This window comes from Pterocles gutturalis, unplaced genomic scaffold (assembly GCF_000699245.1).
Source record: "Pterocles gutturalis isolate BGI_N339 unplaced genomic scaffold, ASM69924v1 scaffold16180, whole genome shotgun sequence".
NCBI lineage: Eukaryota > Metazoa > Chordata > Aves > Pterocliformes > Pteroclidae > Pterocles > Pterocles gutturalis.
The window spans coordinates 89252-105906 of NW_010143827.1; the positions used below are offsets into that span (position 1 = coordinate 89252).

The 16655-nt window shown below is 42.1% G+C and overlaps 1 protein-coding gene across 1 annotated transcript in view; it reads left to right on the forward strand.

The window, feature by feature from the left end:
• The first annotated feature begins 1705 nt into the window (after positions 1-1705).
• LOC104470089 (acyl-coenzyme A synthetase ACSM4, mitochondrial-like) overlaps positions 1706-16655 on the forward strand; it is a 17768-nt gene continuing 2818 nt past the window's right edge. Inside the window, exons 1-8 of the mRNA XM_010084887.1 lie at positions 1706-1768; positions 9332-9526; positions 9987-10197; positions 10718-10925; positions 12788-12931; positions 13422-13578; positions 15078-15157; positions 15667-15790. Coding sequence (XP_010083189.1) covers positions 1706-1768; positions 9332-9526; positions 9987-10197; positions 10718-10925; positions 12788-12931; positions 13422-13578; positions 15078-15157; positions 15667-15790 — 1182 coding nt within the window. The remainder of the gene's footprint in view (positions 1769-9331; positions 9527-9986; positions 10198-10717; positions 10926-12787; positions 12932-13421; positions 13579-15077; positions 15158-15666; positions 15791-16655) is intronic.

The window sequence follows — 16655 nt, forward strand, 5'->3', positions numbered from 1 at the left end:
TGGTCAAATCCAGCTGCAGCAGGGTCTGTCTGCCAGGGAGCCCATGCTGTGCACCGCTCCGTGCTCTCAAGTCAGGCTCCCCTTGAGGGAGGCAGGCTGCGGGCACCACAGTCCTCTGCTTTTTAAGGCCTCTGTGGGTGCCACACATTTTGGATAAATGAGATCAATTGGAGAAGGTGACACACTTTGCCTCTTTAATTCAGATACACTTCCAGTGGGTGATAGAGCATATGGATACATTTCCAAAAAACCTGATTATCTCAACCTTTTATGATGCTTTCATAAAAGATCAGTATTTGTTTTCCTGTGGTACTTCCTCAGCAATCAGATGCAGAGGTGAGGTTATTTGCTGGGCAAGGGGCCAGGCATTCACAGCTAGAGTCTTTAAACATCATTGTCTGTTATTATTGTTATGGTCAGACCGGCTAGTTCTGGATAAAATGCATTATTTTCTTAGTAAATGAAATAACAGAAATTTGAAGGAAGCAGAGAGGACTTTGTACGCTTACCTTAATGTGATTAAATACTTCCACAGTCTTTTTTTCTCTTACCGTGTTTATGATCTGTAGCAAAATGACACTAAAGGCAAAGCCCTTCTACAAGGTAACATGAAGCTATGCTCCTGAGCGATTCCTGAAGGAATCAGGCCTGTTAACAAATGGAAAGAGGATTATGTAAATTCACAGTGTCTGCGTCTGCTTAACCCCATTTGTAAATTCCCTTCTCCTGTGAAATGCTTTTTTTTTTTTTTATTGTCATTACCAAGCTTTGGATGAATCTGAATTCCTCTGATACACTATGGGGTTTGTCTAATACAGGCTGGATAAAATTTGACTATTCCACTCATTTTCTCCATGGATTTGGGGATTGTGCATCTTTTCACATGGCAAGCTACAGTATGACGCAGCAACTATTTTAAATGTAAGAATAAAAATTGTGTGTCATTGAAAGCAAAAGCTGTTGCATCAGTGGGTTGTTAATGCAAGGCACGAGGGGAGACAGTGCTCTCAGTAGAGTGGAAATTCATAAACATAGACTCCATTTCTATACCACCCACAGACATATGGATTGATCTAGGGTAAGTCACCTCTCTTTGTAACACCACAGATTCTTTCTTAGTAAAAATGAGTAATGAAATCTGCCTCTCCTGAGGGAGGCATGCTCTGTTCCCATCAAATAATGGTGTCACTGTCTCTTTGATTCGTGCTTGCTGTTTGCTTGTTGGAGTGACAAAAAGTTTCAGCAAGCGTGCAGCAAACAGAACTCCTTTCTTTTTAATGCCCGGAGTCTGTGTTTCCTGTCACCCCCTGTTTATCTCATGATGTTGCAGCATGATCTTGCCAAGTATCCATTTCACCAGAGCCCTGTTGCAGGCTGGAGCTTTCTGCCTTGGTATCTAAAACATCTCACGTGTGTATTGAGAAATAGCTACATCCGTGAGGGAAATCTTGGCTTATATTAACATCGTAAATATGTAGACTGGCGTTTTCAAATACATTTGAGGAGACCAAGAGGCATCTAACTTCCTTTTGATTTCAGAAAAATTAGGGGCACCTAGGCCAATTTGAAACTCTGGCAATGGCTTCTCTGAATCCCTACAAGATCTTACACCTTGAAGCAACATCCCCTAGCTATTCAACTCAGGAAGACCGTTAAGCAAAAGTGGCGTACCCAAGTCACCTCTCTTCTTGAGCACTGCGAGGACATGACGTGGCTGCTCAGACATGGTGAAGAATTCCTGTCTGCTGGGAACACCACTGTGTTCACTGTGAGTAGTTTTAGGGCCCATTTGTGGAGCTCAACAAGCGGTGAAAAACAGAAAGCTGTCTAGCATCTGTCTAAGAAATATACATTTCCACTGGCTTGAAAGAAATTTGATTGTAGAAAATTGCGTTATTCATCTTAGTCTTTCTATTGAACATTATTCATCAAGTTAGTGATTGCTGAGTGTTGCCTTACTCGAGCTCTCTCCTTTAGGTGGTAAAAGCTTTTATTGCTCTGTCTCCTGAATTTACATCTCATGATCCTGAAAAATTAATTTCTCAGCATGTGGAAAACAGTTACTGCACCTTGCAAATACCTGAGAAAAGCAAGTATCACTGAGTTCTGAATGTACAAGTAGTTCCTGGCAATGCACCCTAAAATTAAAACTCTTCTAATCTAACCTACAGGTTATATTTTGGAATAGTAGCATTTTGATTTCTTTCTCCTGGAACCTTTTAATCAGGTTTTGAAATGTAACATTGAAAATCTGACCCCATTCTGTGAACACTGCCTCGCTGAACATCACAGGCCTATCCTGATCAGATCTGATGTCTTCTTACATTGAAACTACAGATGAACCTATATTAGATTTCACTGTGATTATGTACAGGGAAATGAAATGTTCCTTCACCTAATCAAATTGTGTCTATGAGCATAAATTTATCCTAATTATTTTGTACAAAAGAATCAGATTTTACAAATTAAATACAGTTATAAAATATTTAATGTGTTTCTAGACATTTTGAATGACTAACTGAACAGAGAAAGATAGTGCTTGGATGTTACAATAACAGGGAGTTTGAATACTATAGCATGGATGAAAGCCAATCAAGAGCTTGTCAAGTTCGTCAGCAGAGTTATCGGAGTTTGCACTGGTCGCAGAATATCAGGGTGCGGCAGGTTTGAGGGAATCTCAGCGTGATTTTCAGATCTCATTACCGGTGGCAGTGAGCAGCGCAGAGGTAAACAGCACTACAGCCTTTCCAGGTGAGGCAGGAATCAAACTCCCCTAGCATCCACATTCAGAGTTAAACGTGAAGAGTTCATCAGGAGCAGCAGGATAGCCCCAGCTGGCTAAGCAGTGATGTGCCAGCTCTCACCAAAACTCTTCAGAAAAGGCTTCACTGTCTGTCTTGGGCTTCCCTCAGTTTCTGCACAGGGTTCCAACAACCGTGATGCAGGGTTTTAAATTTCCCTCACCTTTTCCTGAGTAATAAACAGCTTTGTTCTGGGAGATTAATTTTTTTCTCTCCTTGATTCAGTCAGAACAGAGGGAAAACATGTTGGGTGTTTTAAACGTAATCCCATTTTTGGTGTAGAATTACTAGAAATAGCATTTGATTTTTAAGTGCAATCATAAAAACACATTGAAAAATGTAATCTGGTCACAGTTTCAGAATCTGGTTCTTTTTAAGCACATCCAGATTTCAAAGGTGAATAAGTACTTCTTGCAAAGTAATCCACTTTGTCTGAAGTGAAGTAATCAGATGGGTCACATAACCAATTTATTCTAAGTAAGTAATAAGTTTTTAACATAATCTAATTATGACCTTGGGAAGTAATTGTTTTTAAAGCAATCTTAAAAGTATAATCCTGGAACAGATTCTTGGGTTTTGCTACTGGTCTATATTGGGCTTCAGACAGATCTGGCTGGGTTTTCCCCGAGCCCTGTCGCAGTGCTGTGAATCGCTCATTACAGCAGGGAAGGTCTCTCTCAGGAGGTTTCCTCTCTGCTGCGGTCACAAACTTCTCAATGTACACATTGGGTCAGTCAGACTCGCCAACATTTTAGTGCAGTTTTGTAATGATACAAAACCTCAACCTCACAAAAAAAAAAAATGAAGAAACAAACAGGTGAATCAAAACACTTCTGTTTGGTGTGTGGGTAGGAGTCTGAGCTCTGCCTCACTGCCCTGTGTTTCAAGCAACCAAATAAATTCCCTTAGTTGCTCCCATTGAAGTCCAAGTTCTGCTCAGATTCAGTGGCATGTGATGGTCCCACACTACTGAGGAGCTCTGTTTCTCTAACACAACTCGTTCTTTTTGTTGGACACTGGGACTGATGTGTTGCCTTCCTGCTTCATCCTCAAAAGAGCTGGTAGCTTTTAAAATAACAGGATTGCCACAGGAAAGGAACTCAGCTTGGAATGAAGCCGTGTCAAACTGCTAAACTGTGTCTAACTTCTTTTTACAGACGAGTTGGAGTTTGTTCAACAACTACCAAAGGTGATCTCTGGCAAAATACAAAGGAAGGAACAAAGGGTGGGGAAGAGCTTAGCTTTGCTCCTGATCAGAACATGCTCATCCTGGACTGCTTTTCTGCCTTCTGGCATCCTGTTCTCTTTCACTGTTAAGAGGTGCTGGATGACCCTCTGAGTAAGAGCAGAAGATACAGATTTTTGTTCTGGTGTTTTAGGATGTTTCTAAATCAATGTATTGCTTTAGAATAAGTTTAAATGTATATGAGATAAACTGTTTTGAAAATAATGATAAAAGAGGGGAAATCAGGCTTGCCTTTAGCTTTTGCTTTTATTTTGGAATCTGTATTGTTATCGCTGAAAGCCACAAAGTATACAGCTATGTGTTAAATAATTTTGTGAGAATGTTTTTTAATAATTGTTGATGATCAGACTTCCAGCTTTAGCCAGTGCTGGGTCACATGAACTTTCAGGATTAAATATAATCAAGGATTTCCTGGACTGAGTAGTCAGTTTAGACTGTGAGATATTTCCATAACAGTCAAGCACAGTTAGGTAGGTATGGATGCAGCAGATGTTTAGATCATCCCTATTAGGTCACATCTCACATTTCTTGTTACCCCTCTGAAGCACTCGCACCTCGCACAGCGCTGCTACAGCACAGACTGTGTACTCTTTATTCTTGCTTCAGAAGATACAAGCAGTAGTTGAACTCTATGACCAAGGCTGTATTTACTGGGAGCATAGAAACACCAGTGAACAAAAAAAACCTCCAGGGTTATTTATCTCAAGTGTTCCTAGTTCTGCTGTAAACCCACTATGCAGTAGCCTTGAGCACGTCTGCTGTTGTACCAAGGGCCCGGGAAAATAGCAAACGTGCAGTGTAAAAGCTGTTGATGACCTTTCAGGACTACTAATTGAATTATTAACTGGCAAACAAACACAAGTCCCAGAAGAGGCTGTGCCAGGAGGGTTCTGCAGGTGGATCTCACCTCTTTTCATACCCTTAAGCTCTGAAATGGATATTGCTTTGCTTTCCAGCTACAAAGCACGTAATTGCCTGAGGTCAAAAATAAAGAGAAAGCAAATGCACAAAATGCTGCCTCTGTGTAGATTACATCAATCTAACTGGATCTGAGCTTGTACTACTGAAACCAGGGGATAGTTGAAAATTTATTTATTTAGGAGCATAATTAGACGTCACATGAAAAATAAACCCCACTCTGAGTATTTGCGTCCTGAGAGTGTTACATTTTTTAAGGAAATTACAAAAGTGACTGAAAGGAGGTGGGTTTTGGTTTTTTTATTAATCAGTCCTTTGGAGCTTGATTCCACAAAGTCTTTAGGCTGCCTGCTGTCCAAAGTGTTGTACTTGAAATAAGCAACAGACATGCCAGAGAGGCATCATCTGCCTTGGGTGGCATCGACAGCTTCTCTAAATTTTACTTTCTGGGAGCAGGTAGTTACATTTTGGTGAGCAAATGAGAATGTTGTACTCGAAATAAGCAACAGACATGCCAGAGAGGAACTGCATCATCTGCCTTGGGTGGTTCTCTGCTACCTTTGCATCGACAGCTTCTCTAAATTTTACTTTCTGGGAGCAGGTAGTTACATTTTGGTGAGCAAATGAGAAACTTCTCTAGATTTCATTGCTGCTACCATGAAGATCACCGGTCAACTGTTTTTTTCCATGTGTGGAGATTGTCATACTTTTTTATTTGTTTGTTCTAGAACTTTGAGGACAAATGAGGCTGACCCATCTGTGTGTATCGCCCATCGTATTGCACTGAATAATGGTTAATAACATTTCCAAACAGCAGCTGTGTTCTGTGTCTTGGAATGTATTTACATGGTGCAGGCAGCCACAGGGGGATGTCACCAGAGTTGTTGCTGTAAGCCTCTGAGTGCTCTGGGGAATTTACCTGAGTTTACCTTGGGAAAAGGGCCAAATCTGGCTGCCTTGGAAACTTGTGAGCTAACTCACTCATTGATTTCAGTCTCTCCGCATTGGGTTGAAGATGAGCTTAATGCATGTGTGTGTGTATTACACAGCTCAAAAGCCGCTTAACAACCGCAGTAAAGTGAGGAGTGGGAGAAGTCATTTGCAACATGGGGAGAGGAAGATACTGTGCCCTGCTACAGAGGCGTGAAGTTCCTCAAGCCTCGGCCCGAACATTCTTGCTCAGGATCTCACTGTGTGTGCTCCTGAAGTGTAAATTCAAAAAACTGAGCACTGCACTGTGTTTTTCTCCAGGTTTCACTAGGAATTGCATGTGGTTGTCATTGCCCTGTCCATTTTAATTACTCTGACTGAGTACATGGGCTTCCAGGCACCTTGAGACATAGTTATCCTTGCTCCTAATCTTGATTGAAAAATGGTAGGAGGAGAAGCAGAACCAGTTAAATAGCAGTCAGATAAGAAAAATGGGGTAATTCTCTTTTCAGATCACCTTAACATCAGTGAACAGTGTCACTTCAGGCAGTGTGCTGTATGCCCTTTTTAAAGTGTTAAAATGAGGAACAGGATTACTTTAGCTTTGAGAATATGCTTTTCCAGAATATCATGCGATTTACCAAGCTCGGGAGAGTCATCCCTGACAGTAATCTCTACAGCAGTAGGTCAGGGGAGCTGGCTCTGAGTCCATAAGACACAGAAAAAAGGGAGAGAGGTTGTACATTACCTGTGCAAAGACACAGATGTGAAATTGGATAGTTTACTTCTGAGTAATTTCAGATCTTATGTTCAGTTTGCAAAAGTAACCTGAAAGCTTTCAGATACCCCTGACACATAGCAATTCAGCGGTTTTCCTGGGAGACTGGCCATGCATTGACGCCTGCAGAGATTCCATACATGGGCTCTAACAGCCTGGTTCTGCCTCTCCATGCTCCATTACTTCCATGGCTGCTATCTGTGTTAGTTGTTTCTAGCAGCATCTCTGATTGTTTCCTGACTCTGATCCTTAATTATACCCTTTATTGCCTCTATATAGAACAATTTAGGTTGGAAAAGACACTGCCAAGACCACCCCTAAATCATGTCCGTAAGTGCCACATCTACATGTCTTTTAAATACCTATATTTGTATACAGTCTCTATATATTATATAGTCTATGTTCATGTTTCTGTGTAGCCTTTATTCAGCTAGGTCTTAGCTTAAAAATATTTTCCCCTCGCAGGGCTTATTGCCTGCAGTAGCAAAACAAGCAGACTGTACTGTGACTGTTGTAGATTCACCTAAACCAAGTGTCTTGTAATTGAATAGCTGGAGTTCCTGCATCACATTGCTGCCTTCCAGAGCAGGGATTTTGTGTCTCATGCCTTTGTCACCCTGTCTCATAGCAATTACTTTGAGTTTTCATTGTCCTCCTCATAGCTGATGGCCCATGTCTGAACTTCATGTATTTTCTCCACAGAAGTGTCCATCAGATGTTGTAGGTGATATTTATTTGGCACCAGGCTTTTATAATCTTCATATCTTTATCATACCAATTCTCATACTAAGTTTAATTTCAGAATCTGAAAATATAGCCCCACTGTTGCCATTTCCAAAGCCCTTGGTGCCATAGAATAGAGTTATATATTAATGTGTGGTGGATTATCCATTCTCCAGAGGCAGTGAACCAGAAATGCAGTCATTCACGCTCAGCGCTTTCCATCTTCTCTCAACTTTTTCAGTGATTGTGCCTTTCTTCAGAAGGTAATTGAAGAAATTAAATCCATGCTCTTGGGGGGGAAATAATCACCACCACAGAATGTGACATATGACACTAATGAAGGGCTCCAACTGCTCAGAGAACTAGTGTCATCCAGGAGGAGGCAATACTCACCAATTAAGTACTAGGCAAGATACATGAGGAGGAGCTGAAAGAAGTCTCACCTGATAACGAATAACATCTCCAGGTAAGAACAACCTATTTAAATACTCTGAGAAACTGGTTTTATTTAGTAGTTGTTAAAATACTTAGTCTTCTCAGAAATTACAGGTGCCATCTGCTAATGTAAGAAAAAAAATCTATAATGCCGTGTTTTATTCCTCTTTCTTCACATGATTCTCACTTTTATGAAGGAGGGTGGACTGCCAGAGAGTAGTCATACTTTTCAGTTTTGTATCAAGCAGACTGAAGAAGTAGCTTCTTTCTGCAAGAACATCTTCTAGGTCTGAGTCTGCAACCACTGGCTCAGATCTAAGAGAAAAATAAAACGGCAGCCAATTCTACAAAGATTTCACTGATTAACCACAAGTTCTGGAATCAGGCTTTTTTTAATGACCTGTTAAGGATAGAGATAAGAAGCAATATGTTATAAGCAGACTATGTGGAAAAAAAAGAAAAAAGCCGCCGTCTGTGGCTTTTAGTCTCTGAAGCTGAATGTATCCTGAGCACCATGTTCCCACACATCTGGCTCTAATTCACTTCACTCTTTTGCAAAGTGTTTTCAGAGGAATACACAACTACAAATGGGATTTTGTGAAACCAAGTGTAACTCTGTATATTTAAGGACAAATGCAGTATGGCAAAAGCATTAGTCTGGTAAGCAAATCAGTAACAGAATGTGAAAACTACCTCTGAGTTTTTCATATTATTTTGATATCCAACTAATACAACCCAAATGCCAGGGGGAGGAGGGGGAACAATCTTTTTTTTGGACAAAAGGAAGGCAGAGCAAATGGTGCAATGTGGAACATACATCTGGCTAACATTTATTGCTTTAGCAACAAAAGCAACAGTAAGGATCTTTATCACATCTCTTCCATATTGCCTAAATGCACAGACCCCTCACCGCTACTTGCTAGCAACTACTCTGGTCTTTGAGTAGTTGTGTGTGGTGGTTATATCCTGTATTGTGAGGCAAAAACCAGGAACAGCAGATGGCATCCATCCTGCAAGCAGATCTGCGTTTGCCATTAGCAGCCTTGTAGGGCTCGGTGAGACTGGTGTGCTGCTCAAAACATGGGATTAGTGGATACAAGTCCTGACAAGTTCTTGGTTTGGTTTGGTTTGGTTTTTTTTAAACACCCAGCTGTTCACAGGTTCAAGCCCCTACTTTGGTTGGGCAGAATAGGAATTGTCAGCTCCGTGGGGAATTCTCTGAGGAACCTGTGGACAGATGAAAAAGCATGAGACTTGAAAGGGTTACCAGAGCTCTAGCTTACACATACGGAGAGATGGGATAAAATGTAGTACAGAGGTGGACTTGCTGCTCTGTACACACCTGATCCATTTGGAGCCAACAGCTCATCTGGGAGTGTGCACATCATAATACTATTATTGATTTTTCTGTCTCTTGTAGGAGGGAAATAATCATTAAAAAATACTTCTGATGGTTATCGTCTCCAAAAGCCCCCATATATCTGCTTTTGTGCTATGAAGATTTTACTTGAATTTCAAGTGTTGCGGTCCCCATTGAGCATCCAGACACTCTGCAGATTATTCCACCATCATCACAAGACTTTTGCACCTTTGAATTTCACAGATTATGAAGCTATCAGTCGTTCTGAACAGGAAGTACCTGAGTACTTTAATTTTGCAAGCGATGTGCTGGACAAGTGGTCTCAAATAGAAAAGGTAGCATTTCTGACCCTGTAGATTCAGTATTTTTAGAGAAGCTGTGCCCCTACCACAAAGTCAAGTCTAAAACCATCACTGGCTTCAGCGGGAGAAGAATTTACTCCCCTGTTTCTATTTTAACATAACCTTACATTGCAGAGAAAGGAGAGGCAATTTGCTTTAGCATCAGAAGAGACATGGTGCTTTGTCTCTGTGACTCTGATTCAGCAGTGTGTGCAGTGCTGGGTTTGTAAAAACCTCTAAGTAATTTATGAGCATTGAAAATCAAGTAGATGTACACACCAACTTATATGTGCCTTGGAAAAGGGCTCTTTTAAACAAAACATGCTTAATATCCCTGCACTAGAATGTGTAACGGTATCAGATTCCACTGCCTGGAGCATCCCAAAAACTCTGCAAGGAACTACAGGAGTCTCAGAAGTAACCAGCATGCTGTTTACCCTTGTGTTGTGTATAGGAAAAAAAGAGACCATCAAATCCAGCTCTGTGGTGGATAAATGGAAAAGGAGATGAAACGAAATGGAGCTTTGAAGAGCTGGGTATCCTGTCTCAAAAAGTGGCTAACATGCTCTCTGGGCCATGCAATCTGCAAAGAGGAGACCGAGTTTTAGTGATTCTACCCCGAATCCCAGAGTGGTGGCTGCTGAATGTGGCTTGTATGCGAACAGGTGAATTGTATCATTCCTGATGGTCTGGACATTGTGTGTTACCTTCTATGCCAAAAGTTGGTTAACAGTTCATTTAACGTAATTACTTGACTTTGTAGCTTGAACATTTGACAATCAAAGAGGCTAACAGGGATAGTCTCTTATGACAGATGGAATTCCCTTGATCATTTTTATTTAACTTTCTGTGGCTTCTGTTGGTTGTATTAAATCAGTTTGATTGTAGTAAATCAATTTGATTTAACTTCAACAGACTTAAGTTAAAGCTGCTAGTGTTTACTGCCCCAAAGTTATACTTTCAACTTACGTTGTGCCCGGAGCAATCAATCTAATAGAAACAGGAGCTATTTTGTACTTAAGATCTGCACATCTGTGTTTCAAGTTCAGGTGTGGTGGACTTGTTATACGTTCTCATTTCTGGATTGAATGGTTCTGGTATTCAACAAATCAGGAGAAGCTATGAAGTGATGAGGACTGAAAGTGAAAAATACTTAATAAATTTCCCATTTTATTGCACTTTCAGGTGTTATCATCATCCCAGGGACAACACAACTGACAGCAGAAGACATTTGCTATAGATTGCTGGCTTCCAAGGCTAAGTGCATAATTACAACTGATGCGCTTGCTCCCGCGGTGGACTTGGTTGCATCTAAGTGCCAGTTTCTGAAAACGAAGCTAATCATATCTGAAAGCAGGAGGGCTGAGTGGCTGTACTTCAGCGATTTGCTCAAGTAAGTGCCTTCTACCTTAACTCCATCCTAGTTATCTCTAGTGGAAAATTTCTTATGTTGTTTAAACACACTTGTGCCCTTGTGTCTCATTGATGAACTAGATACCTTTGAGGGGGCGGGGGTGAAGGCAATTTAGTCTCTTTTCTATGAAGAAAGAGAATATTTAGGAATAGCCAAATTGCTAATTAAAAAATAAATACAGTCTTATGATGTGTATGTATTTTATATATGACTATGAAATAATACAGAAAAATGGACAGTAAAGCCTCTTTTATTGACAGCTGTGGTCTATTTACCCTCTAAAGCACAAAGAAAAATATTCTATAGAAATTATTCCAATCAATATTCCTAAAACTTGTTGATAAGGCTATTGTGAATAGCATGTCACTATGAAAAGCTAAAAAAGGGCACTGCAAAATGAACCTAATGTGTTTAGGAATCCACCTGTCTCACTGCTGAAAAGCAGCCACTGAAATGGCACCCAGCAGACAGCTCTGCACTGCAGCACGTGGGACCGTAGGGGTGGAGAGGCAGGGTGGGAAAGGGAAGCAAACACCCTGCTGTAATCTGCTCAGGCCCCAGGTGTGATTTTACCAGCTGATATTTTGTTAAAAGCATCTATATAGCTAAAACAGTTCTTTCAAGGTGGGATCCAAGCTCTTCAGTCACTTTAAGAGCTTCTGAACTAGCATTACCTGTGCAGCCCAGTCTTCAGTCTCACTGTATTTCCATCTGCTCCTTTGAACGATTGCCCACTTAAGTGTCACTAAACTGGAAGACAGAGGAAGCAGTAACACCACATTCTCAGATCTCCTAGAGATACTGAAACGTTGTCAAGTCAATTTGATGAATCCTCGTGCATGCTAAGCCAACATTCCATGGCTCAGTTCCATGGCAGAGGGTAAAATTGATTTGATAAAACATAAATACTGTCTGGAAGTGCGTCAGTTGTGCCGAGACTGCCACCGGCGGTCAGGCAGGTAGGCTGTCTGGTTTCCCTGGGTGGCTGCCTTGCAAAGTGCTGGCTGTCTGGCTCTAGGGTTGCTGAGCAGTCAGGCTCCCAGTCTTCCCAGAGAGCTGGGCTGCTGTCCTGCCTGCCTCCATGTCTTGCCAGATCACTGGCAGCTTGCCTACAGTAGGCTAATTGCCTAGACTTCCCAGTTCCCCTTATCCTCGGTGCCTTAGCTGACTTCTAAGCTGGCCCTGAGGGACTCTGGAGTGGGGGCTCCCAGGCAGCCTGTGTGCCTGCCAGCCAGACAGGGAGAGGGCTGGCCTGGGGACACAGACTGTGCATGCCCAACCTCGCAGGCATGGGCAGTGTTTGCATGCCAAGCAAAATCTTTTTGAACATCAGTCCCGGCAGAGAAAAAGAAACAGTTTTGCTTTCTCATCCTAGTAAGAGATGAGAAATATTTCCCTGTCTTGTGCCAGACAACCAAGAGTTGGAGCCTCCTCATACTTCCCAAACATGCAAGGATGATTAACTAGTGAGACCACCTACCAAAGAAATGGTGGGTCCTCCCTCAGCTGATCACATTAAGGCTGGAAGATATGCTTTCTGGAGAGCACTTTAGTCAAACGCAAGATGCTGGGCCTTTTGGTGGTTGTTAAGGGAAGCAAATAAAAGAGAGCCTGTTGGTGTTTTTACTCTGGAGAAGGTGGACACGCCGAATAGTTAAAGAGCAAGATCAGCAACACTTAATATAGAAGTAGTAGTGCAGGAGCGAGGAGATCTCAGGAGTTCCTTATCCCTCACATCGCAATGTACAAACAGTCCTACATATCCTGCGCACAAAAGATCCAAGCTAAGTGTGCTGAATAACACCAGCCACTGTTTCATATAACCTTTCATTTTCTTTAAGGGCTGCCCCCGCTGTCCATACCTGCGTGAAGACAAAAAGCCAGGATCCAATGACAATCTATTTTACCAGTGGCACCACAGGTTCTCCCAAAATGGTTGAACATTCCTATGGAAGCTTTGGTCTGGGTTATTTTCTCTGTGGAAGGTAAAGTATTCAGCTAACAATGCCTTTACAGCTCTGAAATGTGAAGGAAACAGAAGAGTTTTTGTATATGATAAAATTGTGGTAGATGATGAGGCTCCCACAATACCATACATGTAATGTCTTTTGGTCTCCTCGGCTCAATTGTACCCAGCAAACAAAGATCTTGTTCAACATGGTATATGGCTCCATTTTAGAAACTACTTGCCTGTTAATCCAGGCTAAATAATGAGTTAGGATACTGTTTGATTTTCTTTTATCTTTGCCATCAGTATAAAGGCTAGACAAAAGGCATTTATTTGAGCTCTTGAGTTTTGAATCAAATTTACCATGCCTTTCTAAGCAAAAAAAAAAAAAAAAAAGAAAAAAGAAAAAAAGAAACCAAAAAAACCAAAACCACAGCCCCAAAAAAACAACCAACAACAAAAAACCCCTCACATTGTTACTTTCCACTTGCAGACTTCCTTATATTGGCCACCTTTGTCTTCAACAGATACTGGATGAATTTGACTCCCTCGGACATCATGTGGAACATGTCAGACACTGCTTGGATAAAGGGAGCTATTGGGAGCATTTTTGGTCCATGGTTCCAGGGCACGTGTGTTTTTGCACATGCCATGCCACAGTTTGACCCAGAAGCAGTCTTAAATGTAAGAACACCATGCTCACAATGAACCATTACTCATATTTCATGTTGTTTTTCAGGCAGGCCACAATACTAAGCCTCTTAGGTTTATGGGATTAGCTGTTTTAAGATGGCATAACCACAAGGGGATTGTTCGTTGAATAGGAATATAATACAGGAAGGATTTTGCAGCAGGACTCTTTTGGGCACAGAATATTACCAGCTGCTTCCGATCAGTAGGAGTTACTGGTATTACTTAAATCTCTCCCCTCCTGTATTTCAGTATTGAAATGATAAATGAGCTGAATTGCATGTAAATTAATATTTTAATTACACTGCTCTGACCCTTAAGAAAGGCAAGTTGGTACTGGAAAACACTGAAGTTGTGAGATTGCCTTGCTCTTAAATTATTTTCAACCCTCTCAAGCCCATCTGAGTTCTAATCTAACACCATGGGAAGAGTGCCGTTCCCAAATGGCTCAATGGAAAAAGTGTACGTGCCTAACACGTGGGGGTTATTTGGGGATTTTAATCCTGTTTCATTTCCTTTCTAAAAGGTACTTACTAATTTGGTTTTCTTTTTTGTATAAATTTCTAGGCCTTGCAAACATCCACTTGCAATGTGCATAGGGTTTCACATCTCTGCACAAAATGAAGTTTGGTAGTAGAGGCTGCCTTACCCACGGTGTGGCTGAGTGAAGGCTGGTGAATGAAAGGTTTCCCCCTTGCTTTTATTTATCGTTACCTGTCCCCCTCTCTGAGCAAATTTTCGTTGCAGGCGGAAATCAGATTAGAAAAGAAAAGTAAGGTTTCGCTCTACCTGAGTGACTGTGAATGAACTTCTGGTGTTAGGGGTGAGAAATAAAGATGTGTCAGAAAGCAGAGGCTCAGCTAAGATCTTTATTTTGCTAGCAAGGCACTCGTCCTTTGTTCTGTCCCAGCTGAGGAGGATATGTAAATTTGCCAGTCCAAAACAACCTTTTAATACAGCATTACTCACAACTCAGCCAGTGACTTAGCTCTGCACGTCAGGCCTTTTGTCAGGACAGCTGAGGGAACTGCAGCATATCTAAAGATTTGTGACAGTCCATTTCAGAAAGTGTGGGGCTACATAAACGACTGACATAGGCAAAATGTTCAAAAGAAACCTGTAATTTTAAGTGCCTCCATTTTGAGGTGCCTGACTGTCCCAGGGTGAGGGGTGGGCTTTACTGAAGTCCTCTGCAAAAGTTACATTGCACCTTCAGGGCCAGGGTTTCATACCAAGGGATGGTCTTTATGCTTCAAGGGAGTATCAAGACAAATTCAGTACACCAGTGATTTACAACAGTCAGTGTATCACCGGGACACTGGAACATCTTTCGTGAACACTGACAGCGACGGCAATTGCTTTGCTTTCCATCTACGTGAGGTTACAATCAGGTCTTGTAATTTGTGCCCTAGTATGGAACAGAAGGGAATAGTTATCAGCAAGTTTTTTTCCCAACACAATATTGTTTAACTCTATTTCATTTAATGTGTCAGACCTTGTGCAGATATCCAGTGACCACTTTGTGCAGCGCCTCAACTGCCTACCGCATGCTGGTACAACACGACCTCAGCAGGTACTGAGTGTTTGTTAACAAGTGACCGTGCCGTGTTCGTTCAGGGTATTGCCTGGTTCTTTCAATGATTTCTGTGGGCCCTTATAGCCAGTTAAACTCTTGGCGTGGTGGAAATTCTATGTTGGGGGCAGGGACTGCGAGGAGGCAGAGCCTTTTCCTTAGCACTGCAGGGAGAGGTAATGAAATCCACCCTCAGGCACCTCCAAACCAGAGCAGATTTTGCCTGGAGGCATTACAGGAGGTAAATACAGGGGCCAGTATTCAGCCCTTGAAGGCACATGTGCGGCTGCACTGCCGTCAGTCCTGCGTGTGTTTGCAGCTCACCGCTTTGGCAGCCCCTTTCCAGCCCCACTCCAACTGGAACTCTAGACTTTCTCTCAACCCTGGCCCTAACTCTAAGAGAGTCTGGTGTGTCCTGAAGTCATGGGATTGGACATACAGATGTCAGGGAGAGCAGAATTTGTCCCTTTCTGTCCTCTGATACTCAGCAATGTCCTCTGTCTGTGAAGGTATGCATTCAAGAACCTGAAACACTGTTTGGCCGGAGGGGAACCACTCAACCCAGAAGTAATGGCACAGTGGAAAAGCCAAACAGGACTGACTATCTATGAAGGCTACGGTCAAACTGAAATTGTATGTTCAGCTTTTTTGTAAAGGGTTACAACTCAGCAGTCACTTAGGGGACTTAGATATCTCATTCCTCTTGGTAAATATGGCACTTGGCCATATATATTTGACTAAAAAGAAAGATGGCATTTGATGTGGCAATTGCCTGCGAGAGGGTTTATTGCTTTGCTTAGAATTATGGCTTGGTTATTATACTGCTTCTAAGACTACTTAAGCTGTAAAATATCTCAAACTTTTTGTCCAAGAATCTCAGTGAAGTTCACAAATGTTTTGGCTCACACAGATGAAATATTTATATCTTATGCTAGTACAACAGTGGGCATAGTACAAGAACAGGAATAGCCTCAGGAATGACAGTGGGGGTCCTGGTGGATGAGAAGCTGGATATGAGCCGGCAGTGCCTGCTTGCAGCCCACAAAGCCAACTGTGTTTTGGGCGGCATTAAAAAAGGGGTGTCCAGCAGGGAGAGGGAGGTGATTGTGCCCCTCTACTCGGCTCTTATGAGGCCCCATCTGGAGTACTGTGTCCAGGCCTGGGGCCCCCAGCACAGGAAGGATGCGGAGCTCTTGGAGCAGGTGCAGAGGAGGGCCACTAAGATGATCAGAGGGCTGGAGCACCTCTCCTGTGAGGAAAGGTTGAGGGAACTGGGCTTGCTTAGCTTGGAGAAGAGAAGGCTCCGGGGTGACCTCATTGCAGCCTTCCAGTACTTGAAAGGAGAATATAAACAGGAGGGGGAGCAACTGTTTACGAGGGTGGATAGTGATAGGACAAGGGGGAATGGTTTTAAACTAAGACGGGGAGGTTTAGGTTAGAGGTTAAGAGAAAGTTTTTCACCCAAAGGGTGGTGGCACACTGGAACAGGTTGCCCAGG